The sequence below is a fragment of the Scatophagus argus genome, chromosome 7 (genome assembly GCF_020382885.2).
Source record: "Scatophagus argus isolate fScaArg1 chromosome 7, fScaArg1.pri, whole genome shotgun sequence".
NCBI classification, from domain to species: Eukaryota; Metazoa; Chordata; class Actinopteri; family Scatophagidae; genus Scatophagus; species Scatophagus argus.
The window spans coordinates 2,723,759-2,751,694 of NC_058499.1; the positions used below are offsets into that span (position 1 = coordinate 2,723,759).

At 42.7% G+C, this 27,936-nt stretch overlaps 3 protein-coding genes across 4 annotated transcripts in view; 2 read left to right on the top strand and 1 right to left on the bottom strand.

The window, feature by feature from the left end:
- Positions 1-540: 540 nt before the first annotated feature.
- On the top strand, positions 541-4,587 carry LOC124061634 (carboxypeptidase A1-like). The gene is made up of 11 exons (XM_046393697.1): positions 541-689; positions 1,326-1,407; positions 1,505-1,639; positions 1,775-1,879; positions 2,395-2,496; positions 2,608-2,709; positions 2,819-2,929; positions 3,218-3,308; positions 3,681-3,880; positions 3,972-4,056; positions 4,259-4,587. The coding sequence occupies exons 1-11, from the start codon at positions 622-624 to the stop codon at positions 4,444-4,446; spliced, it is 1,269 nt and encodes a 422-aa protein (XP_046249653.1). The 5' UTR covers positions 541-621; the 3' UTR covers positions 4,447-4,587.
- Positions 4,588-5,419: 832 nt separating this feature from the next.
- Positions 5,420-10,660, bottom strand: cep41 (centrosomal protein 41). The gene is made up of 11 exons (XM_046393698.1): positions 10,529-10,660; positions 10,138-10,201; positions 9,975-10,022; positions 9,111-9,172; positions 8,735-8,801; positions 8,425-8,569; positions 7,265-7,431; positions 7,113-7,180; positions 6,876-6,990; positions 6,053-6,268; positions 5,420-5,882 (listed from the first exon to the last, which is right to left on the bottom strand). Exons 1-11 carry the CDS (start codon positions 10,559-10,561, stop codon positions 5,755-5,757), a joined length of 1,113 nt encoding a protein of 370 aa, XP_046249654.1. The 5' UTR covers positions 10,562-10,660; the 3' UTR covers positions 5,420-5,754.
- Positions 10,661-11,138: 478 nt separating this feature from the next.
- Positions 11,139-27,936, top strand: part of poc1b (POC1 centriolar protein B) — a 41,955-nt gene continuing 25,157 nt past the window's right edge. The window contains exons 1-10 of one of the 2 annotated variants that reach the window (XM_046393695.1): positions 11,139-11,451; positions 11,986-12,070; positions 12,323-12,494; positions 12,694-12,873; positions 12,996-13,103; positions 13,331-13,446; positions 13,555-13,688; positions 13,834-13,902; positions 14,008-14,160; positions 14,442-14,519. In XM_046393695.1, coding sequence (XP_046249651.1) covers positions 11,428-11,451; positions 11,986-12,070; positions 12,323-12,494; positions 12,694-12,873; positions 12,996-13,103; positions 13,331-13,446; positions 13,555-13,688; positions 13,834-13,902; positions 14,008-14,160; positions 14,442-14,519 — 1,119 coding nt within the window. In that variant the 5' untranslated portion in view covers positions 11,139-11,427. The remainder of the gene's footprint in view (positions 11,452-11,985; positions 12,071-12,322; positions 12,495-12,693; positions 12,874-12,995; positions 13,104-13,330; positions 13,447-13,554; positions 13,689-13,833; positions 13,903-14,007; positions 14,161-14,441; positions 14,520-27,936) is intronic. The other variant, XM_046393696.1, reaches the window with a different exon arrangement.

A 27,936-nucleotide genomic window follows, 5' to 3' on the forward strand; every position in this document is an offset into this window, starting at 1 on the left:
TATAAAACAGACTCAGCGTCAGTTTAATGTATAAATTTAAGCAGAAATCCACATTTAAGAAGTGATTTATAAAATCTTACTTTGATGTGTGAATCTCAAAACAAAGCCAAACTTGATGGAAGTGATTCTCGTTTTGGAGGGGTATTGCAGTTTGGGACACGTGCATGCAGGCCTGTGGTGAACTTTGCATGATCTTTATGAACAACGTGATAGAAATGATCAATTACAGGTGCTGCCAGACACAATTTCTTCTTAAAACAAGCCACACTTTAGTCTGCCCCACCTCATTCACTGCAGCAGCAACACACTCCCAAGTTGTCTGTCTGTGATTCTTTATTTGTTTTTATAACATGTATATGTGGTCAGACTTAAAGAGGACCCTGACTCGATTCTACAGGCAGACCTTAAACAACCTTGTCATTTTACACTGAACACAACTTCAGATCTGTGAAAAAAGTGTGTGGTGCAACTTTTGGTCCAATATCTCCAGGCTGGTGTGGGAAAAGGACCAGCTGCTGACACACCTCCATCACCTTAAGCAAGTTGTGGTTTGGACATGTGACCTGGCACACTCGGCCATAAAAGCCTGCGTAAGGTCCCACCAGGTTCACACTGTTGGACATGATGAGGTGGCTGCTCGCACTCACTGCGCTGTTTGTGGCCGTTCTTGGCAAGGAGACGTTTGAGGGGTAAGTCAGAACCAAAAGATTGACCAGCAGCATCAACCTTGTCCAGTTACTGTTACAGTTCGTGCTTTTTAAAAGGTGCAAATTAATGGTGTTGTAACCAATTAACATGTAGTGTCAGGCCTTTTTTTGGGGGGGAATCTTAACCTGAAAATGTTAAATCAAGGTACCACTGGTGGAGAGAAGGCTGAACTGAAAACCTGCCACATACGTCTAATAGTCTACACTCTAGATAGAAATTTGGTTCATTTGGACATAGTCAGTCCAGAGGCATATGCTGTGTAATTACTTGTCTTTTACTGTTAAGTCCTCCAAATAATTCATGTTTTCAACTCATCCCCTTAACCAATACTTTAGCTTTAGACAGCTTAATGCCACACTTGGAATCGAGCCTCAAACACTTATGAGCGCTTTGCTCTGTCAACCAAACTGTAGAAACAACCAAACTAACAACACCAGAAATCATCGCTCTGTTCTTATGCTACAGCGTCTGCATGAACAAAACCAGCCAACTTTGAGAAATCTTACTTCACCTTGTGTGTGGCAACTTTTCTCTTGGTCTGTGATCTTGGGTAAAAGGATGTAAAAAACACCCAAAAAAACCATCAACCCAAAACCAATGTGGTTCTCCTAATACAGGCATCAGGTGCTTCGCATTGTTGCAAAAGATGATGTCCAACTGTCTCTCATCAAGGACCTGGAGGACATGATCCAGTTCGAGGTCGTTTATCCTCCACTAACAATAGTTTACATTTCTAAATTCTGAGATAAAAAACGGGAAGTAAACAATTAAGTTTCAACTAAACCTTTTGTTTCAGCTGGACTTCTGGAGGGGGGTGACTGATGTGGACTCTCCTGTGGATGTCAGAGTTCCCTTCCACAGCCTGCAGTCTGTCAAAATCTACCTGGAGAGTCAGAACATTGACTACTCCATCATGATCCATGACCTGCAGGTATGAGACCAACCAACAGCCTGGATGTTCAGGGCAGAACAGGAGCAAAGCTGGAGTTACTGCACTGACTGAATAATGGATATCAAAAAGGAGATGCCCTTCAACTCAAATATGAATGATGTTATTGTCCTGCAGGTGATGCTGGATGAGGAGCGGGAGGAGATGCAGTCTGCTGCTCGTTTTGCTGTGCCCAGAAACACTGACGGTTATAACTACGCCAACTACCACACCCTCAGCGAGGTTAATGCACAAGCACACTCCAGCTACACAACAACAGACAACTTTTATGGAACAATTTTTACTTAATCCTTGGTTCAAAGCAAGTAACCAGGGTGTTTTTGTGGCATTCATACATTAGATAGTAATAATTTTCTATAATGTCTGATATAAACCATCTCAGCAGCTGTTCCCCATGAAGGCCTCTTTGAGGCGCAAGGGGGACTTCACAAGAGGGACTCAGAATCATAAAATCAGATTAGTTGCAGGGTGGCAACATCCCTGCAACTAATATGATTTCACCAAAACCTCAAATCAGCTATATGCAGGATGGGTTTGGAAACAAATGCAAATAAAACTTAAAAGGCCATCCATCCATCCATCCATCCATCCATCCATTTTCTGACACTTATTTGGGCCAATTGCTAAATTGGCATCAAGGTTTTCCAGCTTCTCTGTGGCCTTCCTGAGCTATATGAGGTATACAGTCTCTGCCCTGTGTTCTGGAAATAAAGACCAGAATATTGTCTTTGGTTTAGATCAACAGTTTCCAGGACATGCTGGTGGCTGAGAATCCCAACATGGTCAGCAAGATTGTGATTGGTAAGAGCTACGAGGGTCGTCCCCTGAATGTGCTCAAGGTAAATTAAATATATAAGACTGTAATTCTAAAAAATGCTTACACTTACATGTAACAGCAAATTTTTGCATGGAATTTTGCTTGACATCCTCTTTCCTCTCCCGTGTCTCAGTTCAGCACTGGTGGAACCAACCGTCCTGCCATCTGGATCGACACTGGAATCCATTCCAGAGAGTGGGTCACTCAGGCCAGCGGGACCTGGTTTGCCAAAAAGGTATTTTGATCATTCTCACGTTGTTTTTGGTTTTTCTTCACTGTCTCTGCAGCTTCTGACCACTAACGTGCTGCACTGAATATTGCATCCTGTACATTTCTGTGAGTAGATCGTGACCGATTACGGACGCGACCCTGCTCTCACCGCCATCCTCAACAAGATGGACATCTTACTGGAGATTGTGACCAACCCTGATGGCTACGCGTACACCCACTCCTCAGTGAGGGCCTAGAGCTGGAATTTTTACACTAACTGATTTCAGAATGACTCCCTGCCACATTCAGATATTTGATTGAAGTTATTCATGGTGCTTTTAAAATGCTTTTTAAATGTGATATTTCATAGACTTTTCTAAGTTTACAAGTTGCACAGGTGATAACTTTCCAGTTTGAAATTTGGTCACTCAATATGCCCAAAAAGACAGGAACTGGTGTTGCCAATTAGTCTTAGCCAACAGGACGATAACATGTAATAAATATCTAACAATTTGTTTCTCTGATGTTTCCAGAACCGCATGTGGCGTAAGACCAGGAAGCCCAACCCTGGCTCTAGCTGTGTTGGAGTCGATCCCAACAGGAACTGGGATGCTGGTTTTGGAGGTAATGTATTCCTTTTTAGCTGGAACTTCAGATACAGACATCGCCTCACATAAGTGATCACTGAGAAGGAGTATTTTTGTACGAGTCAATGTATTTTAGTGATGTCCATAGCTGTCTGCCAGTGTCATTCTCGATACTACCACCAGATGGTAGCAGTGCCAAGTTTTTTCCTGCCTACTTACAGTGGCTTTAAACAGGAAGGCTTTTCAAGAGGGTTCTGGTAAGCAGCCCACTTAATTTGACACGAAGTGCTCTCCAACATGCAGAGGACTTTATGGGGACATTTGTAGTATGAGTATTTCTAAGGTGTCAAGTGTTCAGTGAATGTTTATGGACAGATAGTGGGATGCATTTTCTATGTCTTCCTTGTAGGACCTGGTGCCAGCAGCAGCCCCTGCTCAGAGACCTACCGTGGACCCAGCGCTAACTCTGAGTCTGAAGTCAAGTCTATTGTAGACTTTGTGAAGTCCCATGGTAATATCAAGGCCTTCGTCTCCATCCACTCCTACTCCCAGATGCTTCTGTACCCCTACGGCTACACCACGACTCCAGTCAAGGACCAGGCAGAGCTGGTAAAATCCCTCTCTTTGCTCTTTGCTTGCTTTATGAAGAACTTTCTTACTTTTCAAGTTCATATGTCATCATGGTAATGTCTTCCCACAGCACAATCTGGCTCAGAAGGCCATCACTGACTTGGCCTCCATGTATGGTACTCGCTACAGATTCGGCAGCATCATCAACACCATCTGTAAGTTTCAGCAAGAATCACTGCTGATTGTCCCCTTGTGTACTCACTGGCATGAGTAAATGTCATATTTCCTTATGCTTTCTTGTCAAATAATGATGATGACAATCTCATTTTCAAACCTCAATGCTGAGGAGAAACAATATACCATATAGCTGATAATCATATCAACATTACTCCTGATCCACACCTGTTTCTACTGCAGACCAAGCTAGCGGTGGCACCATTGACTGGACCTACAATCAGGGCATCAAGTACTCCTACTCCTTTGAGCTGAGGGACACCGGCCGCTATGGCTTCATCCTGCCGGCCAATCAGATCATCCCCACCGCCCAGGAGACTTGGCTGGCTCTGATGGCCATCATGGATCACACCTTTAAGAACCCTTACTAATGTGTGTTTGTGTGTGTGTGTGTGCACAAGTGGAAATCCCTTTTAAATGTTGTCATCATCATCATCATCATCACTGTACTTCATTTTACAGCAAGTAAAAACCCCAAACAGACAAATAAATGACAACACTGGAAAACTGCACTTTTGATTCATTTGTGACTTTAAGGCCTTTTAAACTGGATGCACGTTGGACACATTTATGCTCATACATTTTAGGTTTTATTTGACATTAATTTACAAACACAATCATCTGATTGAATCATTAATGAGACTAATGGCGATGACAACTTAAGGCTGCACAGTAAATCCACATTTTGCTTTAAATGCAAGAATGTGGGAGTGTATTGAGGAAAACTGACCAATAAGCATACAACAAATAACTGCCACGCCAACAAAAGAAAAGGCCACAAATTAGCAATACTGTTTTTCAAATGCATGTGGTGGTACTAAAGTCCTGCTTTTAATGTGGTTACATCCACGAAAAAACATGCTCATTTCATTCCTTAAGTGACTGCTTTAGTGATATGACGAGTCTATTTGTGTTAAGACTTCAAGTAATCACACACTCACACACAAAGAAAATCACAGTCAAGTAACAGCACAAACAGACATGAAGGCCGTTGATGCATCGTCAGTTTGGAAATCACAATAAGACATCGTGACAACATGGAGAAAATTACAAAAATACAACACAGCTTTTTCTCAATTTTACCAAGTGAACCGAGCTGTGTAACATCATTCATATAAATTACATCTCATTGCGAGACACAGATTTCCAGCATATCCTTCATGGCAAATCAGCATTCAATTATTCAGTTCGCTGCAAGTTAAAGTCACTCCGTCAATAAATGCCACTTATTTGGTGGCTTCATCAGGTGGAGGAAATCATAATGGATGAGAATTGTGTTATGAAACTCTGAGTGCAAAAAAAGATCCATTCATCAGTTTTCAGATTCACAGATGAGGCACTGTGCAAACATTCAAATACAGACCATTTATTAAATATATCTTCAGCAAAAACAGAAGCGCACAGCATGACAATGATAACCATGGAGTCTGAAATTAGATGCTCTGCTCTGCTCCTATGGTTTGATTTATTTGTAAAATTTCATACTGTTGTTGGGAGTTCAAATTCATTTTGTCACTGTATTTGTGTAGTGTTAATTACTTTCTCAGTCAGACAGACTGGGACCAAAGTGCGTTTCTTTGCAGCTGTGGAGTGGGGAAATGTCAGCTGACATACACGGACTTTCTGTCGGAGGTCAGTTTGTTTGTGTGTCTGTGTGGTTGGAGTGGGGGCGGGTGGTTTTATTTCCAGGGTCTACTGCTCTGAACCCTGGCGCTGTCCCTCCCAGCTGTGGAGGAACTCTGTCGGCTCCGAGCGCTGGACGCTTTGGACTGCGAGCTGCTGGTCGACATGCGGCTGGACATGCGGCCTGCAGCCAACACACGAGCAGCAGCAAGTTAGTTTGTGCACTTAGATTTTGATTCATGATTTCAGCCTGCCCGATAACAGAATTTCAAGCCTAAATTAGCAAGCATAAATCAACGCTCTAATTTTCTAACTGGAAAATGGAATTGTGAGTTCCCGACAGTGTGGTCTTACTGTTGGAGTTACTGGGGGTGAAGATCTCCTCCAGCTGCTCCTGGAGCTTGGTGAGCTCGTCTGATGTAAACCTCCACCTCTTCTCAGCCGCCTGTGACGGCTGCGGCGGCGCAGAGCTCTTCTTCCCCGTCGATGACGAGGGAGAGGACAGGCACGAGGTCGGGATGCAGCCCGTCGTCATCCCTTCCGGAAATTTCTGAGCGATGACCTTGAGACCTGAGAGGGCAGCGCAGTGCAGTGATAACCCTTTTCAAACACAACCTACTGGCTTTAGATATATTCTTTATTTCTTCTTTTTTTTACTTACTTACTTTATGTACGTTGACATTATAGATGAACTGAATACATATTGCATGATTTGACTAATGTTAACTTAAAACTTTAATTTCACCCTAAATTTCAGTAGATTTCTTGTTAACTTTTGCTTAATGATAAATGTAAGGATTTTAGACTGTCTTAAGATATGAATAAACAGCTAACTAAAACGAATGGATAAATGGCTCACTGAGTACACAGTTAAAGTAAGTATTTCACGTCCGATAGTTTTTTAGTTTCCCATGATCCCATGCTAATACATCATCAGACTATGGCTTTTGCTTTCGTTGCTTTGACTTTGATTAATGGCAGATATTAGATACTGTGTGTTAAAAATCCTTTATCGGCATACTCCACCACTGGCTACTGGCTTTGGCGTCACTCCACTCACGCCAGCTCCAACCACACAGCAGTGGAAAACAGTACAGGACACATGAGACGCCACCTTCACAGCAGATAAGAATACTTTCAATGGAAGCAGGCCAGACAATTTGAAGCGATATTTTACCTCCAGACAGCATGAAGAGATTCTCAAACCCTCGTTCACACATGATGGTGGCTGCCTGGCTGGCGATTCTCTCATCTTCATCGTACACGATGATGATCTTCCCTGCTGCATTTTTCTACAGTTTATGGGTTAAGTTCAGTCAAGTCAGTTGCAGGTCTAACTGTGTTTCCAAAAGTGTTGACTTTGTCACGTAACAAAAAAAGCCCCAACTGCACAGGTAAACGTTTTGAAGGATACGTATTCCAGCACTTCTTTGGTGTAGGGGTTCATTGTTCGCGACAGTCTGGCGATGGGGAAACTGTTTGCTGTCGGAGAGAGGGATGATTAGAACAATAGATGTTTTTGGCAGAAGAAGGCTGATGACGTACCGTCACGCTGTTGTCGCGTACCGCTGATGATGTGGCAGCAGTCGTACTGGTCCTGGTCCCGTACGTCCAGCAGCAGGTAGGGGCAGTCGGGGTAAGGCCTGTCAGCTGGCTCAGTGCTGACCACTGACTCATTATTCATCTTCTCATTGTTCCTGTCGAGGTTCAACTCCCCCACACCACTAATAACACTGGAAGCAAGAAAAGGTTAGAGGCTGCAGTAAAGGCTTATATATAAATGTATTGTTGAAAGCCATTTAATTAAATCATCTTTTTAATTTTTTGGCCTTTTTGGTATTTATTCTTAATTCTTTCTATTTCTATCTGACCTTTTGACTACTAAGATATGCTAACAGTGGTTAAAAGTCAGCAGTTTCATGACAAATACCAGATGAAGCTTTTGTTCAGAAGCAATTGTTCAGTGGTATTCATGTTAAGTTAAAACATAATAACTTTAATGAATTTTTAATAAATAATAATTTTATAAAAATGTTTTTTAAGAGTGTAAGCCATACAGTGTGAAATATAATTATTGTAGCTTTAAGTCTAATGCAGGGCAGCCCACCATGCGCTCTCACTGAGGCCCAGTTTTCTGATGTCCTTCACAGTCATTGATGATTCAGTACAGAGCAGCACTCATTTTGGCACATTCTGAACCGGTTCACGTGAAACCAGAGCCCAGAGGAAAACGACTCGATGCAGCAAACTGCTGTCCCCTTGTGTACGTTTGCCCCAGAGCTGCCCTAATTTCTCTCTCCATCTGTCCTCCCCACAAGGTGGAGGTGACCTAAAAGCTCTGCCTCTGCAGAGGCCTCGTCTTTGTCCCCCCGGAGAGAGAACAGATAGAGTTACACTCCTGGGGTTCCTGCTCAGGCTGGAGGGGGGAAGAGGACGCAGGTGAGACGATGAGATCTTAATGTGCGATACACAGGAGCGTGGGGGTGTGTGACAGTCAAATGTCTTGAGGGACAACACACAGACACGGTGGGCGTGGGGTCACAGGTGTGCTTGTGGTTAGGGGCTGTGATCGCTGGATGCTGGCTGTGACTGAGGGTGACTGTGTGCATGTATGCAACACAGCAATGGGGTGAAAAAGTCTGACAGTCTTTCCAAAGTGTGAGTAATACGGTGAGTGTGTACAGTCTGAGGGATGCAGTAAGGTTTTGCAGGCTGCTGTACAGTACCTCAGCAGTGTTGACCTGGCAGAGTAGCAGAGCTCCCTGTTGTCTCCTGAATCCTGATGATGTGAAGGAAGTGACGCCTGCGTGGAGCCGTTGGTGCGCTCAGAGAGACACTCTAAGTCCGCATCAGACACCACGGACAGACCGTCTGCAAATCAGTGGGAAAACAACTGACAGTCATCCACAGTACTGTTAGAAACTTAAAACATGTGACACAAGTAATGTTAGTGGCCCAAGTTATATTTGTTATAAAATGCTAATGACTGATTTAGTATGAAGCTGGAGTGAATTAAGCTTCACAGTGTTACGTTACCTTCTGGGCCGTGTGATCCTCCGTCATCACTTTCATTCAGGTCTGACACGGAGGTCACCTGAAGTATCTGGTGTACAAAACAAATTTAGAAATCAAAGCTTGTAGAAGAATAAAAACTGCACAGGAACTGGAAATAGAATTGAAAAGAGAAATTCTATCCTGAAGACTGCAGACGATGAAAACAAACCAAGCTAAAGAATTCAGAGCTGAACTATTCACACAAGAAGTACGTCAATTATTATAAAAGCACTGTAAATGGATCATCTTTTCTAACTGCATTCATTCAGTCACTTCTGACAACAAATAAAAACAAAACAACAACAATAAACTGCTGGCTGGATTGCAAGACCGCCAAGAAATGAATATCACCGCTTACCAACTGCGCAAATGTTGTCACTTTTAGTCGCTTGAAGATTTCGTCTTTTCGATATCTGTAATCTGAAAAAAAAAGGAAAATAAATTTTAAAAAGAAAACAAATATTTCAATCTGAGAATGTTTCATTTCAGAAGGACTGTTCATGCTGGGGGTCAGAAGAATCTGTGATTTTGAAATCTAGTAAAACAACTGCAATAATTACTTCAGCCACTGCATGCAGTCGAGCAATCAGTATCACTTATCTCTGAGAACTCTGAGGACAAGGCAACACAAAATAACCACCGTCCAAAAATAACTTATTTAACTGAAATTCTCTGACTTACTTCTTTAAGTACACTGGCAAACAGAAAGGAGAAAGCCACAGAAAATAAAGTGCCAAGTTGGCAAATCTTCCCTTAAGTTTGCAGTTAATGGTTCTCATCCACATCACATCATCACATCACATTGTTCACATTCATGCAGAATGGAAAGTGCTCACAAGAACAAGACAGACTGAACTAATGTCATGGCTCCAACAGTCGAGGGCAGCAGTCTAGCGGCCGGAGGGACAGAGGCATCATTCTGTACTTAGTCCGTCAAAAGTGTGATCTGAGTTATTATGCTGTATGTGTCCAGTGAAGTTTAGGGAAACATTATCACAACATATTAACACCTCCTGCTCATTCAAGTTTACCTTTTCATTCTGACTATGTAACATCAAGTGCAAATGAAGTATGCTTTTCTACAGTGGCTGAATTTTAGAATGACACACAAAACATAAAACAAATGAGACTTATGAGCACATCAACAAATGTGCAAACTGCAGTGCAGAAAGATAATAAACCTGTGGATCTATTCTGATTCCTCTTCAAATGAGTTACTCACTTTTTTTAATCTCCTCCAGCTTTTCCATGTACTTTGTCAGGCTGCATCCTGTTATATAAAAATGACATCCGTCATAAAAAGCCAAACAAAGCATTAAAATATTATTTCAAGCATAACAAACAGTATTAGTTTCTAACACTGTACGTGTTCGTGGACGAGATACCTGTATCCAGCCTCGTTTTGACATGTTGGTACTTGACGTTTTTCGGTATCCTTTTTTTCATGTACTACAAGGAAAAGGCAACCATGGGTTTTCGTTAGCAGTATGAGAGAAAACAAAGACTGGGCAGCAAACGCTAACAGTAGTTAGGTTAGCCTGCAGGCATGGGAGCTTTTGCAAAGAGCTACCGGACAGTTTTATGATTCTTACAGGTGCACCCTCGCTAATATGGTAATTCAACACTGATCATTGCTAAGTAGCTAGCTTGGTATGTTAACTGCATTTGTTTTTGTTGGCCCACGCTGTATTGACAGTACACGATAGTATCGATAGTGCAATCTCAACACTTAGCAGGTGAATTAAATGTGTAATACTGTCATTTAACTAAAGTTACCTCCACATTGCCGATGCTCCGATTGAGCGACATCTTTTCAAACCGAAAATCCAAACATCAGTTTCCAAATGTAACAATCTCGGTGCTGATTTGTCAATGCTATTTCACGGACCAATGAGAGTTGCCCATACTGCGTCACTTCGCCTGGAGAGGTTGCATATGATATGGATAGCTAGTTGCTTAGCAGCGGAAAATGCTCCACCTTTCGCAGTGCTGCATTCAGGGACGTAGAAATAACAACAAAGTTTTTGGATAACGACAATAAAAAGTGAATAAAGCAAGGTTCCTGGCTTGTTGGCAGGAGCTCGTTTGAGATGTCGACACATTATACCCGGGATGGCTCTCAGTCACAAAACGTTTACTTAATATTTATGTTTTGATCTGTTCATTTTATGTTTATTTGATGCTTGGCGGACCTCTCATTTCTAATCAGTATGCAGAACCTTTATTTGATGTAAGCTACAAAACATAATAATTTCAAAATAAGTTACCATTACCATTTACAACTTGGAATTGGAATGTTTACAAAAATTGTATTTTCAAGTTTTGAATGGAATTTTCATGTCGCATCTACGAAAAACCTGTTTTTATATGTTTCATGAATGCAGCGCCACTTTTTTCGTTGCTACAAGATGCAGCCACAAGTGGCTTGTTTTCTAGCTCTTAAAATAGCGGATGTTATTCGGCTGCTCGTGTAAGCATATTTAGAATTCATAAGTTTAAAAGTCAACCGGGTTGGCCAAAAGTCTGTCTAACAGAACACCGTTTTATCTGAGTTCGACAGGTCAGGTCTGAAACAGTTGCCGAAGGCGCACTGTTTGACAGTCATGAAAGTAGCGTTAACCCACAGCGGTGGGGCGGTTCAGCTTTCCCTCTGACAACATTAGCTCCTCGAGCAAATGCCCACCATGGCGTCTGTTTTGGTAAGTTTATTTGTTAACACTTTCGTAAAGGCTAATGAGCCGTAGTGATTACTTTTATAACATACAACTGGTGCTAATGGTAGCTGAGTCGGCGAGTTTGCTAGCTGCGTCTCTGCTAAGAGGATTTGGTGAGTGGGGCTGTCATACTCACCTATTAAATCATTTCAGCACAGTAGATTTGCTTATCGGTCAATACTGTCTTTAAGGTCTGAAAGATATTTGTTCAACTAATGTTTCTTCACAGCTTTCCATAAACACAACCATGTTTGGTGTGTCGATGCAGGCAGCGTCCCCATGGGGGGAGTTCCGGCCAGGCCCTCCTGCTGGAAACACAACAGTTGTCCTCCGCCCAGACTTCAATCTATAGAGCTCTTAAACTGTTGTTTTTTTCTGCGTTCACTCAACAGTGCTCTGCACCCTTTCACTCAAAGTGAAATGAGTCAAACATTGTGGATGGACAGTTAGAAAGGCTCACCATCCTCTATGACTGTGCCATAGGAACATTTGACTAACAGGGCATTCTTTTTATTGCAGGAGGACCCGACTTTAGAGAGACACTTCAAGGAGCATAAAGGTGCCGTCACCTGTACAGACTTCAGCCCAAACCGCAAACAGCTGGGTAATTTCTCCTGCCACTACAAGCTTTACAAATTCACAGGTGCTATTCAAGTGTTCAGGTGTTGTGGTCAGAATAGACTCTTCTCTCATATGAGACATGATTAAAGACAAACAATACAAACTGAGCTCACTTTATTCACTGTAATAACCTCTTGAAACACCAGCTATTCAATCTAATGCAATTGTCCAACAGGAAATCTGTCCTGTTCATTAAAAGACTTTATCCATTCGTCTTTCTTTTGTCTCCTTTTAGCCTCGGGTTCAGTGGATAAAAGCCTGATGATCTGGAATCTGGCTCCAAAAGCGAGGGCTTTCCGCTTTGTAGGACACCAAGACATCATAACTGGGGCGCAGTTCTCCCCCTCTGGAAACCTGGTGGCCACTTCCTCTAAAGACCGCACTGTGCGACTGTGGACACCTACTATGTAGGCTCATTCTCTGTTGCCTCTGTTGTCTCTTTGTTTAATAAGTATGACAAGTGGGTCATAATTTGAAATGTGAAACGAAATGATTTGTGGGTTTATATACTGGAAACTTAACTATGGCACTGGCAAGATGGTCACACATACCGTGCGAGCTGAGGCTGGGTTACACATCACTTGTATATGTTGTAATGTACCACAGAAAAGGAGAGTCAACAGTTTTCAAAGCCCACACAGCGGCTGTGCGCAGCGTTTCTTTCTCCCACGATGGCCAGAGACTGGTGACAGCGTCTGACGACAAGTCTGTCAAAGTGTGGAGCGTTCACCGCCAGTGCTTCGTCTACTCTCTCAACCAGCACACCAACTGGGTGCGCTGTGCCAGGTACCCAGCAGCTGCACATACTCAGTAGCTTCCCGTGCTGTAGTCCTTTTTAAATATTTGGAGGTGGATTACTGAGTGAGATAAAATTCAGTGGCTAATCTTCCCTTTTTGCCTGTTGGCAGATTTTCTCCAGATGGGCGGCTCGTAGCTTCCTGTGGAGACGATCGCACTGTCCGGCTCTGGGACACGTCCACCAAACACTGCATCAACTGCTTCACTGACTATGGAGGGTAAGTCCTAAAACAGCTTGGTTTCATGTCCTGTTATTCTTCATCTTTCCATCCTGATTCCAGATCAAAGACCAAAACCTCAACCCCCTAAAATTCGAAATCCATATAAATTTAGTTTAGTCTTTACTTTGTCTGTCCCATGGATGTCATTATTGTGCACTATTTACAAAACAAATGGCAAGTCAGCTGCAAGTCACTGACTGTACTAAGTGTTTTTGCTGCTCCAGATCAGCAACATGTGTTGATTTCAACTCAAGCGGCACCTGTATTGCATCCTCCGGAGCTGACAGTTCGCTGAAAATCTGGGATCTGCGAACCAACAAGCTGATTCAGCATTATCAAGGTACATCAAAATGTGACAGTATAATACAAATATATTCAATTTGGATTATTTGAATTGCTGTCGGCATGTTTTTGTGTGCAAGCTTTATTTTTGTACCTTTTGGACCAGTCCACAGTGCAGGAATCAACAGCTTTTCCTTCCATCCGTCCAACAACTACCTGATCAGTGGCTCCAGTGACAGCACTGTTAAGATCCTTGACCTGCTGGAGGGACGCCTCATTTACACCCTCCATGGGCACAAGGTGATGCACCTGTACAGCCCAGTTCAGCCCCAGACTTCAGACTTCGTAGGCAGTCTGGGCAGAGTCATTCCAGTTCCGATGTTACCCTTTGGTTAGTACTTGTTGCCTTTTTTTTAAAATTCTCTTACATTTCTTTGTTTTTCAGGGGGCTGTAAATACTGTGGCCTTTTCCAGGGCTGGAGATCTCTTTGCCTCAGGGGGAGCTGATGGGCAGGTTGGTGTTTCATGGCAACATAAAGACCCTCGTACTCTCACACTCTTACGCTTTGACTTTCCTTTTAGTAGAAGGTAGTAGAAGTTGTGTCCCGCTGTCCCGTAGGTGCTGCTGTGGAGGACAAACTTTGACACCAAATCCTACCAGGATGTCCTGCAGCAGCACAGTCGCAGGTCCACTCCGGATCCCCCACCCCATGTGACTGACATCCACCCCAGAGGACCCCACCTTCACCGGCCGCAGCCCACAGACATTCAGGTCTCTTTAGTTTTACCAAACTTCAACTTCCAAGTTAGTCAAGGCTGTGCTGAATTCTGTTTAGAATAATTAGGTGCTGGCATCAGCATTTCTGAAATCACAATAATATTGTAGATTAACTGTCTGTTTTTGCAAACCACGGTAACAACATCAGGCCCTCTGAACACATTAAGGTACCGCACATCATGTGGTCAGAGAGCCTGATGTGTTTTCCTGTTGTTGTTGTTGTTGTCAAAGTTAAAAGGGTAGCAGCTTCATGTGAGTTTCCCTTCTCTCCACAGATCAGCCCCACAGTGGCAGATACTCAGTCCACTGATCCACATGTCATAGAGTTGGGCCAAGCTGTTCACTGTAGCACGGTAAGCTGCAGTAGTAAATCAAGAAGGAAACACCTGGAGTGTGCAGACACAAAAACAGGCTGTTTTTTTATTTATTGATTGTATTTTCCCTCCTGCCACAGTTCTGTACACAGTGAAACCGCAAAGCTCACAGTAAAACTGGGGGTCTTGGTTCATCATTAGGGACATGGATAACAAGTTTGTGCCATGAAAACAGTGAGAGATTTGTGTGATTTATATGGTTGTCTGTGGACATGAGAGCGTGCGACTTCCCCCCCCAAAAAACACCTAAAACATGCTGGGATTTCTGAAGTGACTCGTGTCTCAGCATGGATTGTTACAGGTGCACTGATGTCTCTAGACGTGTGTATTTCCCTTCATGTGTAACACACAAAAAGATAAATGGAATTAAAGTGCGGACTTTCCAGCTGCTGCTCATCAGATGAAAATAATCGCATTTACATTCTTTTTACAGGCTGTAATGAAAAGCTTGCGCCTGTAAAAATAACTTATGTTATCGTTCGTGGGACGCATCAGCAGACTCCTGTTTTTTTGGGGTTTTTTTTTCTATTTGCGGGGACTTTCTTGTGACCACCAGGTGGCGGTGCAGACCATTGTTAAGTTTTGCAGTCCTGCTGCAGCACTGACATCAGCCTCAAAGGGCAGCATCCCATTTACTTGGCAGAGATGCAGTGATGCCAGAAGGAAGCAACACTCTGCTGTCTGTCTTTGCTCTTTAATTTGTGTTTATCTTTAAAAGCCTTTGTTTGGCCTGATTCATTAACAAACTAATCACAAAATTCTGCACATTCACACATCAGAGCTGCAGAGCGCAGCTACGGTTCAGTGACCACTTTGGCAAAATACTGCATAGAGTTATCTTAAAATGAGAATGTTGCTGAAACAAAGTTTTCCCTGTGTTGAAAGCTGCATTGTAGTTTAGTCAGAGTGACGTTCACGGGTCAAGTTGAAATATCTTTGTTCAGCATTTGTCCTTGAATAAACCTCGTGTATCCATTTTGTTTTCAGATTCAACTGTATAAAAGTTAGACTTTGAAATTAATAAAGCTGACATATCAGATTGTTGATTTTGTCACTGATGCCAAATACAACCACAGCAGACTGTCATAGCAGCCGGGGAGGATATTTCTCGCTCCCCTCAGAAACCTGTTTGTCCAACTTTCTCAGCTGCTGCATTTTTACTAACTAAGACCCATTTGAATGCCACGTTATGTTTGGCAGGTCGTTTCTTTCTGTAGTTTTTGTTGTTGCTGAGGGCCTGTCTGGGGCAGCAGGCCAGTGACCTGGTCTTGAACTTGAGTAGCAAGTTCACAATATGTTGCAATGTAAAATCCTACATGTGAGTTAGTGCTATCCGCTTATTCCACAAATGCTGATCCTGGATAAATGGTTGGAAGCATGAGATTGATGTAGGTGTGTCTTAATGCACAGGTTTAGCGGGCATTAGGAGAACAACCGGATGACTCGTTCAGATGTAAGGTTGCGTGGTGAAATATTTTAACTGTTGAAGACCCTGAATTGTTAGATCAGTCATTTGCTATTTCTACAGGCCCCGAGTGTGTTCCCAGAGTAGGATTAGCAGCCTTGTCCCTCTTCACAGCATCCCTTCACAGGTTACAGATAATTACTGCCCCCTACTGTTGTTAAAACGAATTACAAGACATTGATGCTGGCAGGACTGGAGATACCAAAATGGGTTTTATGAAGAAAAAAACTGCTGAATATGTTTGTCCACCCCTTCACCATGATTCAGTAATGGGACATAAACAAATGGTAATGTAGCTCTCACTGTGTACCGCTGTAGGCAGCCATTACGCACACAAAAACCTATAAACCTCCATCCACATTTTCACTACTCTATGAAACAGTCATGACAATAAATCATTAAGCAGTTAAACCAAACCAAATAGGAAATTAAGTCAGGCACTGATAACATTATTACTGTATTATTGCGAATAGAATATTGAAATCCTAAAAGAATTGGATGTTTTAAAGTAATATTATATATATATTATATATTTATATTTTACATCCAGAGCCTCAGCATGCATGTGAGAATGTCCTTGTGTTTGTTCATGTGTGTTCATAAGCAGAGGAATGTGAGTTTGGGCAGGTGGTCTTGTTGGATATGGATATGATTTCTAAAGTGCTATGAATGGTGCTCATCATATTCCTTAAGGGCTTTTACTTTTTGAAACTCTCAACTAAAAGTCAGGTAGTGTGACAGTGTTTTGAGTTGTTGTGCTCTTAGAAGTGAATTTATACTTCGAGTCAGCAATCAAAAGTATTTGCTTTATTTGACCTCCTTATCTCCTTGTCAATCCCTGAAGACGAAACATGTTGAAAAATGTTCCTATAGTGAGCTGCCCCGCTTGTCTTAGCATCTCCTTGCCTGCCACTGGCTGCTGTGTGGGAGGAAAGACATGAATGGACCAAGCCAAGTGGAAGTCATTTAGAGTCAGGATGGCCAAGTCAGATAAGTGGTTTTGTTTCAAGAATCCAATAAACACACAACTGCAGAGCAGACATTCGTATCTCCAAATGTTCTGGCGTTAATGTGGATCTGTGGAGATGAATGGGCGGAGGAAGGGGCTAGTTTTAACCTGTTTGGACGATCAGCTAGATGGGTTTACAGTTACAGATCATTTCCGCTACATTGCCTGCCTCATGTTTTAATATTGGTGCAAAGCTAACAGAAACAAAGAAAGAAAAGTAAAAAATAACTTATGTCCCGGGGTATTAACTCACCTACTGCAAACTAAACTTTGTACGAGCCATTATTATGTTCCGACAGGATTGAGAGCCACAACACAAAGGGGGAGAGTGTATAGGTGGGATGAGGAGCCACTTTTATTAATCCAGCCCACACCTTCACACAGGTGTCCTGATTCAGTCACCTGTGAGCTGCCAGTAGAACAGAACAACATAGAACAGATGCAAACAAAAGCAGCCAACAGACGGACGTGTGTGTGAAGTAAGTTTAAAGTAAAGTGTAAAGTAGTTAGAAACAGTTCATTAAAGCTTTCGTATTTGCCCGGGATTATAAATGTGATGCCGGTTTAAATCGCAAATGCTAGCTTTCTTTAAGGAAATCTGTGTATCTGTGTGTATCTGGCACACAGGAAGGGACACATTTTACATGCTCAGTATCAAAAATGTTGCTTATCTTGTAAGAGCCATTTGAAATCATTGATCTCATTCTTTAATAACATCTTAACTGAAGACGGTTAACCATCGTTTTTAACATCAGGTAGCATCATGTTCCTTTTTTTTAAAGCAACATTTGACTGACATTAGGTCAGTATGTAATTTAAATGCGTCCTGCAGCAGCTAAGCCCAAACTGAGGGGCTGCTCAGGCAGGCTAATATGTAGCAACACCGCTTAGCAGCATCTAGCAGAAAAACAGAACCTGACTTCCACAAATTACAAACTGGGAGAAATTAATGCATGACCACAAAAATTATTCTGCTGTCATGTTTTGTGGTTGACAGCAAGGGTCCCTCTCACATCCGGCTCCTGTACTTCTCCTCTCCCTCCTCCTGCTCCTCCTGCTCCTCCTTTGCTTTATTCCTTCTCTGTGTTGCTGAAGGAGCTCGACTTGGCTCCCTCTATGAATCGCCCAAGCGTGCCTGAATGGAAAGGCCCGGGAGAGATCAGAGAGCGAGATGGGGAGGCACAGAGATCAGAGAGACGGGGGAGAGAGCAGGAATCCACGTGCCGGTGCCCTGGCCCCTGAGGGCCCCGACAGGGGAGCAGCAGCCGCAGCTCTAATAATAGACTATCTTGAGTTCTGCCTGCCCGTTTAACTTGCCAACTAACTCACTGCATGCTCATGTCACATGCATTTAATACATATACGCCAGTTTTCTCCTGGCCACAAATAGAAAGATGAATGCTGCACTCTCACGCTTCCTCACACTTAGAGCATCAACTAAACGTGTTAAAACTTAAAATACACACACACACACACACAGTTCCTGACTCATTCATGCACATCCATCCCTTCTGCGGCCCTCTTCAGCTTGTTTTGACCTGTGCATGTTAGTATGCAGTGTTAGCATGTGAGGGAACAAACCTGCATGTGTGTGTACGTAGCTTGTGTACTTGTGTCAGTGGATATGCGAATATATGCGCATATGAGTGTGTGTACACTCAGGGTCTGTTGGTGTGTGTGAACATGAGTCATTGAGTATTGGAGTGTGAGAGTCATTCCTGTTTAGGACGGTTCAAAGCAGGGAGCCCCCAGTTCTACTCCTCCTGTCAGCTCTGATTTTCATCACTGAGGAACTCCTCTCCTCTCACCTCCTCTTCCTCCCCCCCCCGGTCATTTCCTAGTCGTTTCCTCCTCCTTTGACCGTGGTTGATGTCCTCAGAGTGTTTTCCCTTCCGCCCTGTATCCGTGTTTCCCCCTCATCGCCTTAATGGGTCCAAGCGTAGGCGGAAACAGAGAGAGGGAAGGGACGGGAGATGCAAATGGCCTGAGGTGGGTGCGTGGGTGACTGGATGGGGAGGTTCCTGCACTCAGAGTTCCTGTTGCCATCCCGGTGACCTTCCTGTCCTTAATTTAGGTCCATCTCTTCTCATCACTGATGCGTTCTTTTTCTGTGGACTTCAGTGACACTAACTTCGAACCTGTTAACAATGCTGTGCGTGTGTTTAAATGTCGTCAATTGCTTGAGCTCAAATACTCTTCTGGAGTCACATGTTTAACATTCACACTGAGGATCATATTTTGTTTGTCCACATACTTTTGATCCTGAAATGGAGCTCATTTGCGAGGAAAGTGGGGACTGTTTTGTTATGTTTTATGTTCTCTTTGTGTTCTCATGTTGGTAAAGGTTTATCATAATAACAGTTCTGGGTGTTTTTTTTTTTCGTTTCCTTACGTACAGGAAGTTGTTATGAACAGGGAGGTGATGTCAGCAGTGACATGATGACACTCATGTGGCATCAGCTGTCCCCCACCCCCCACCTCGCATTAGCCATTAAGCTCTGCAGTGAGCTAGTGGCACTGCCAGGGCTCAGTGCTCCTCAACGGACTGTTTTCAGCCCCCACCACGTCATGTCAGAGCCGACGGAGGCCTGGGGTGCTGACCTCACTCTCCACTGAGCATCCATGGACACACCGGTAGCCATAAAATGACATATTTCATTCACGCCAACAGTCACAACTGCTGTTTGTGTGTCTCATAGGACTGAAGGCTTTTATAAGCTCTGCAAGCATAAATGTGACATGTTTTGAGTTTTATTTTACTGGTAGTATTGTGAGATTATTCAGTTATTTTCTGACACGAGCTACATTGTATTCATATCTCTGTGACGGGGGCCCTGGGGGGGGCCCCTGACCCCCGGGGGCTTCAGATTGCATGAGAGCAAAATGAGGTTTGTTTTAATGAAAGGCTTTTTGAGTACCAGCTGGAAGCTAAGTCGCTCTCTGCTTGCCTCTGGCCAGCTGCTGCTTTTATATCTCAATGTCTGTTTATTAGTTGGTGTAAGTGAGAAACTCGGACGTTGTTGGGTTTTATTGTGCACAGCCTAGATGTTGTGGCAGTGCGAGAAGTAGTTTGTTGTACTCAAACTGTGAAATATCCCTCTTAGTGGTGGCGTGTGCAAACATACCTTATTGTTGAACTGTGTGACTTGACGTCTCTCGATGTGGTCAAGTCTGTGAGCTGCTCGAGTCTCTGCAGTAGCTCAGTGGCAGCACAATAGGCAACGGCATGCAGAATGTCAAATCCATTGCACTGAACAGAAATCAAGTCTGCTATGAAACACATGAAGTATGGCAACCGTGAAATGAGGCCAAGAAAGACCGAATGTGTGTGTGTGTGTGCGCGCGCATCGTGTATCTGTCTTTATAAGGACTGAAATGTCCACACAGATGAAGTTCATTAAAATCATCCAAAGGTCAGCATGTTGCTGGATGTAACTACAAAGAGCAGGTTTGAAGTGAAGTTTTTAGCGCAACCGTTTGGTTTACTTCAGTTTTAAATACACAAGGTTAACGTCAAAGTTAGGAATCAGTCTGAGGTTAAGCACCTAGTTAATTAAGATTAGCCGCATGTAACTGAGGCAGGTTTTTAATAATGCTGCTGATAAATGGTCCTTTATTAGCTTTATCAATGTAAATGTGTGTGTGCACACGTGTGTGTGTGTTCAAGAGGTGATTAGATAGCAGAAGGTTAGATTTGGTTACTTACACCGTCTCTTGTGTTCCTGCAGACGTTAGCTGTGACGCCAGTTTGACTAGACAAGGCGTCCTCTACTGACAGGCGTCCTGCCACAGCCCTCTGTGTGTGTGTGTGCGTGTGTTTCTTTTTGTGTGACCTTTGTTTGTGTGTGAGTATATAGCCTTATTGTATGTGTATGTGTGTAGTAAATTTGCTGCGCTCTTCTGTCATTTTAAGCGACTGTTCGGGTGCATCCGTCATGTGTATATATATATATATATATATATATATATATATATATATATATATAAGGCCATGCATGTTTGTGTAATTGCAGTGTGTACTTGCTGCCTGTCCACACACACACACACACACACACACACACACACACACGCACTCTTCTCGCTTCCTGTGCAGGGGAAGTACAGGATATTGGATGGCCCGGAGGTTTAGATACCAGATTTAAGTGCTGCAGAGGAGAACACGAGTGACAAGACACGACGGAAATGAGCTAAAGATAGTAACAGCTGGGGGGGAGGCGGGGAGGTTCACTTTCCACCAGGACAAGGCCTCCCAGAGGCTGCATAACACTCTCACACATGCCTACACGCAAACATACACAAGTCTGGTACACTCTGGCAAACACTCTTGTTCACACACTCAGTGAAAGCAAAATCAAACACATTTATTCATACATACTGCATTCTCTCAATCACACCGCCTCTTACTCACACACTCATTCCCGCACGGACATAATCTGATACACATGCTGGCATACACACACCTGATACGGCAAGTGATTACTTCATGCATATGCAATGTGAGAGGATCAGTTGTAGCATTGCAGACGCTGAGAATCAACATCCAATTTCACAGGTCTGTGCAGCTTTTAGCTTCTTGGCTTATTGATTTGGCTTTCCCTCTTGCACATAGTCAACGTTCACCTAAAATAGAAGTGTAAGGGGCTGCGTTGGGGGCGGGGTGGGGTATTTGACACAGATAATGGGAAGAATACGTAAAACAATCCCGCATATCCAGTTGGTATGATCCATCCAGAGCTTTTCAGACACCTAAACTCACTGCGCAAGACAGGATTTCACAAGAAAAAAAGTACGTATTGGATGCCACTCCAGGGTTGCTCATGTTGCTTGATGTCTGCTAGATGTGTAAATAGATGTTGTTTAAGTCCATTAAGTCCATCTTGGATGTGAGTTCCACCTTGCTGTGGGCAGAAAGCACTTATAAGCAGCTATAAGTTTTTGATGAAACCTTGTGTAACAGGCAGATTACGTGACGCATCCTGACCAGCTGGATAGTCCCAGTGACAGCAGAGTCAAAGTGGACGCCCGTCTCGGGACACTGCACACATCCCTCTAATGGTGTGTTTCACTGCGAGATTCTCCGTGGCAACTCCAGTGTCCTTGGTGCTGGCATGCAAGTGTTCAAAAACTTGAGCTTCCTCATCAAAAATACAAGAGGAGGGCAAGCCTTATGACTAATTCAAGAGGATTCTCTACTTCGGGTTCCCATCCATCCTTCCCCTCCCCACCTTTCTGTCCTCTGCTAACGCTTGTCTTTTATCTCAAGCTTAAGCAACATTCACTTATAGAAAGTGGGTGGTTACCTAAGGGCCACTCTGTTTCCTTTCCCATCAGTGGAAGTTTTTCTGCTCTTGGACTGTTGGATATAATCACAGTATTGCTTATCTGTTTTACAACTTTAAATATGTTGCCAAACCACTGCTATGCTAAAGTATTTATTTTCCTACTCATTTCTAAAATAGAAAATGAGTTAGTCAAATATGACTCTCTTCTTTTCTGTTTCATAATATTGCAAAGAGAATAATTTTTGATTTTGGAAAGTTGGTTGAACAGAATAAGTAAGTCAAACTGTCATCTTAGATTGAGAAATTTTGAGAGGGAAACATTTTTTGGACATTTTAAAGGCTAAATAATGAGTTGGTTTATGTAAAACAAACAAACAAACAAAACAACCAAACAAAACAAAAACTAGTCAGTAATGAAAACAAGTATTCGTTGCAGGCCTAGAAACTCATTCACAGGACTGTATTTTACAGTGTTCAAGGACACTGGAGTCCCTGAAGTGGAATCAAGGTGGGACACGTGGAGGCATGTGATTGGAGGACGATATGGTACCTGTGGGCTGTGCATCATGATCTGAAAAACTTTTTAAAGTGAAACGCCAGCAGGAGCAAAAGTAGGCCCTCTTAGTCCTGTTGAAATGAACTAAGGTGGATTTGGTGTAATATTCATGTGATGGGCAGTTTTTTTTCTCACTGTGACTCATTAGGCTTATGAATGAACTACTTACCTCCGTTCGCGTTACTCTAAGGGATTCCCTCCCTCCATGTCACATCCGCCGTCCTTCCACACCCGACCAACCCTCAGCCCTCTGAGTGTGCTCGCTCAAGGGTACAGCTCGTATCCTCAGGGGCCTCCACCGTGAACATGCTGACAGTCAGACCGTGTACGAGCCTAAAAATAGCCAGGCAGGTCTATTACAGGTAGCAGGGACACCTGAAAGGCAAATCATGATGTGTTGTGGTTTCTTCCCTGCTTGCTGATATCCCTGCCCAGAATAATGGGAGCAGGCTGGGATGAGAGATTAAAATTAGACCATGGGTGAGATAAACTAAATAAATAAATAAATAAATAAAAGGTCAGACATGAGGTTTGATTATGTTGTCGTCATCCTGCGTCTGAGATCCTGGAAAGAGAACATTCGTTGTACTCTGCCTTCCGCTCGTAATCAGTTCATGTTCTGTAATGCTTCTCAGCTTGCTTGTTGAATCTGTGTTCTCGTCATGCAGAGGATGGAGCCTTTAAGCTTGTAGATTTCCTTCTGGTTTTCCATTCTCTTGTGTATAAGCCCCAGTGACGGTCGTGTTTTTTTTTTTTTTATCTTGTTTTATAGTCTTATAAGATTATTATGCTACTTTATAAATAGACGAAAATGGACATGACTTGAACCTGAACTTATATGTACTCTTCTGTTTAAAAAAAACAAAAAAAAAAACACCCTCTTAATGTTGACTTGGTTTTGCTGGCTGCCGACCCTTCAAATGTACTAAAAAGGAAAACTTGCATCATGTTGTGGGATAGCTGAATTTGCTGTTAGGGCAACAGCAGGCTAAATGATGTATTTTTATATATGGCTGCTTTTCACTGTATGTTTGAGAATATCTTTTTCACTCTTTTCAGGAATTATGTTTATTTGGTTGGGTAGACTGTTGGACAGTTGTATTGTAAGTTGTATCGTATTGTAATTGAAAATGTTTTAAAGGGGGACCAGCTAACGTGTCAAGGCCAGATGATTGTATTGACAGTATTTAAGTTTGTCTAACTGCAGCTGCACCAATATAAAGGAACCTCTGGTGTGTATCTGTGTGGAAATAACAGGCTAGCTTAATATCTGGCAGTGTTGCTCACTGATGCTATTTTCTCCCTGAGTGGAGGCAGAGAGGATGTGGCCCGCTGAACTGCGTAGGCAGATCAGACACCTCATGGCTCTGTTGCCGGCCAGGCTTATTTCTGTGCAACTCATCCAGGCTCAAAGAAAAAATAACAAGTTATTGATTTTCCTGAACATTTTTGTTCCGTGTTTCCTTGTTCCTCCCATTGCGAGGCATCTACCTGTAGACATTGAGTGTTTGCCCTGAGGTTAGTTAAGATAGAACTATACTTTTAGTGGACCTTCACTGCATTTTATAAATAGTTTCGTTCAGCTGGTTGGTGGGTTGAGAGGAGATGCGTCTGTCTCAACTGTTTGCTGTATATGGTACCACTGGCTCCTTAATCTGTCCTCTCCTATAGATTATACTGTCGGGACTGGTCCTGTGAAACCGTTAAATCCATATTTTAAAAGATTCTAAACGTATCTGTACGTTATGTGTATATGTGCATCACTTTGTTTGTGTGAATCCTCCTGCACCCATCCATGTGTCTGTGAAGGGAGGGTTGCTGGGAAAAGGCCAGGAAAACAAATCCATTTCCTGTGAGCTGAGAAAGCCAGGGGGTCACGGTTTCTCTCCGGAGGTGCAGCTGTAACTCAACACTGCTTCAGTTCTAGGTTAAACCCCACCCCCTCTCACCGCTAACCGCTCTTCTGTTAAGCTCACAGTCCACCTGTTAGGAAGTCATTCATCTCTCTGTTCCCCGGAGAGGGATAACTGGATCTCCCACCTCTGACCACAGCCGCCCTGATGGATGGCTTTAATGGGCTTTTATTGTTTGATGTTTCTACTCTTCCTCTTTCTTCTCCAATCTAATCTGCTCTATTTATATCTCCTCACTCTTATCCGCTCACATCTTACCTTTTAACTCGATTTTCTCTTTCTTCCATTTCTGTTTCACAAATGCAGCATTATGATAGGGCGTGGTTCTGTTGCAGCAGGCCTGTATGCCTCTTAACAACCCCTCCTACAGGTTGAAATCTCCTCAGTGTAGGCATGTCTGTTTTTCTGACTGCTGTCCATTGATGAAAAGTCAAAGAGCAGACGTTCTTTGATCACCCACAGTACAAGTCGCTACGTAATGCGCGTCTGATTTTGTGTTTTGAAGAATATGGCAGTGACTAAACTAGAGAGTAATTCTCTGAGAGGAATCAGAGTTTGGAGGGGGCGAGGACTGTGATTTGATTTTAAGGTACTGTTTAGGAGCAGACTTTGATTACATAGTAAAACCTCCTTATCTCCAGACTACTTCCGCAAATGTCATCTAGGATCTGAGACCTCGTTACAGTGTCCAGTTTTGTAAATTGCAAACATGCTGAATCCTCAATCGTCACAGTGAGACCACTGAATTGGCACAAGTGGCTTGCTGCTGGTGAGGAAGTAAAAAAGCGCCTGGGTTTCCAGCACTGAAGAGCATCATAAATGTGCAGCCCAGTAACATCTATATAGGGGTAGACTTTATGTGATCACAGATTATGTTAACTAGCTACTCATGCCAGCCTCTTACTTAAATCCTTAGAACATGTCAGTATATGTATTATTTCTTTTACATGAAGTTTTTGAGAGTTTTAGTGCTGTATTCACTGCACCCACAGATTGTTTGGCTCTTTACTTCTCTGATACCTTTTTGATCTTTAGGGGAGGTCTTGTTTTAATTGGACTTTTTTGGCAAAGAATGGCCAAAAGCTGTAATTATGCTCTCCACACAAAATATCATATTGTTAGATTTGGAGTACTAATAGCCTTATGTTGCATTATTGTTATTGTTTTTGGTTTGATTGTTGGTCAGAGTTCAGATGTAATGTTCTTGCTTAAAGATGCTTAAGTGGTTTGTGGTGGCTGAGAGCCTGGTATGTGTGGGAACATGGGAAAGGTTAGGTTGCTAGCATAGCCTGAGAAGGGGGATCAGGGCTAGCCCTGTGCTCGCAGCTAGCAGTGGGGTTATTCTGAATGGCAATTGAGTTTCCCACAGGTGCTTTGCAGTCCTTTTGGTATTAGCGTAAGTGCTAAAGCTGATTAGCAGGCATTTGTGCGGCAATGCTGCTCAATCTAATCTCCCTTATGGACTCCCGCCTGTCTTGGCAATTTATTGTGAGAGTCACCGCCTTTGAAATAACAAGTTTAATATTTGTGTGAAGATGTTGCTGACTCTGTTGCGTTCAGTGCTCATTCTTTAGTGATTTTCCCGGGCAATTCAGATGCGATTGTGCTCTCCTTTTCTACTTTGTTGCTTTATCTTTCACGTGAGTACTTGCCGCAGAGGAACTTCAAAATACAGGACTTTCCATGACACCCTCAGTCACCGTGTCTGCTGATTGTCCATCCTTTCACTCCCTCTGAGTTGTTTACCTGTCCAATAATCTCCAGGTTGGTTTTCTCCGAGATAAAAGGAATATGAGTCATGCTTAAGGTTGGCTTTGTGTCAAGATTACATAGAAGGACCAACCTGCTGCTGTCCTACATATGCCTAAGCCCTCCATATGGCAGAACTTTTCTGCACTGAATAGAAATACTGATTCTATTTTAGTTCAGTGCAGTTTAAATGATTTGAATTATGTGTGGTGGTGGGTATTTTTGAGTGAGAAACAAATATTTTATGAGTGGACAAATATTTTTTATCTTAAGACACAAATAATAAAGACAAAACATCTTATCTTTTTTTTTAGCTTCTTTATGTTACTTTTCTCTGAGGTGTTTCCCAGGAACAACATGAGGGAAGTCCACTTGGACTTGAACTGAAGTCCAAGTAGCCAGAGAACTGAACTTATCTCGGGAATGGGCAGTGTTAACATTAGTGAAGGATGATCCTTGTAGCATTTCAATGGAAATGATGTCAGTGCAGATTAAGGGGGAAAAGATTACACCCACTAGTGTTTCAGAATTAGCGAGATTAGCCCTGTTTAGTCGAGGCGAGCTCATGTCAAGGCAATGGCTAAGATCAGTGTGACCTTACAAAACACGCTTTTGGCCATAACTCAAGAATTCATACACTAATTATTATTGTTGACTATTATTAAATGGTTTTATATCTCAGAGGACAACTTCACTGTGACATCATAATGTCTTGTGTCCATTATTCAACAGCAGAACTCAGGAACAGAAGGGCAGATTGTGACCGTATCTCACATTTGGTCAGATACTTAATTAATGACACTAATCTGATTGATTCAAAGGGTTCCCTACATACATTATACTGAGCCTGGACAGACTTGGTTGTAAACTGCAACTTGACTGGTGAGCAGAGACATATAACCATGAGGCGGTAATTCTAGTTGTTCTTGTTCCCAACACAGTTGTTTAAGTATTAACTCTCCGTCTAGCTGCACTGCATTATGTAACTGCCATTCAGAAAAGGTTGCCACTTGTGAATGGTCTGTGTTGTGGGTGGCTGTTTGTTGCTACAGAATAGTTTGACAGTTCATGCATGAATGTGATGTTGCTTGGAAAAATGTTAAACATTAATGACAAATGCTTAAATTGTTAGTTCTGTGGACATATTGTCTAAGTTCTGCTTTGAAGAATGAGTGCACTCTTGTTTGAATGGTAATTAATTAATCACAAACAGAAAGGCTTCCTTGCAAGAGTTGATTATTGACAGCTTCATCTGAATTAATATTGGTTAAAATTTTGTAAGAATGTGACAAAGACAAAGACAAATCTAAAACACCCACCATTACTTCCAACTTGCGTGGCAAGATGGAAAATATTCATGTTCATAGAACCAAAAAGCTCAGAATCACATTTCATATATGACAAATTGCTGTTTGTGGCAGC

Excerpts from the sequence above, each read along its gene's own strand:
- LOC124061634 (XM_046393697.1), top strand. The coding sequence starts at position 622 with ATGATGAGGTGGCTGCTCGCACTCACTGCGCTGTTTGTGGCCGTTCTT. Across the intron at positions 1,880-2,394 it reads ACTACCACACCCTCAGCGAG|ATCAACAGTTTCCAGGACAT; the intron begins GTTAATGCACAA and ends TCTTTGGTTTAG. Across the intron at positions 2,930-3,217 it reads ACGCGTACACCCACTCCTCA|AACCGCATGTGGCGTAAGAC; the intron begins GTGAGGGCCTAG and ends TGATGTTTCCAG.
- cep41 (XM_046393698.1), bottom strand. The coding sequence starts at position 10,561 with ATGTCGCTCAATCGGAGCATCGGCAATGTGGAG. Across the intron at positions 10,023-10,137 it reads CAAAACGAGGCTGGATACAG|GATGCAGCCTGACAAAGTAC; the intron begins GTATCTCGTCCA and ends TTTATATAACAG. Across the intron at positions 7,432-8,424 it reads GCCAGGTCAACACTGCTGAG|TGTTATTAGTGGTGTGGGGG; the intron begins GTACTGTACAGC and ends TCTTGCTTCCAG.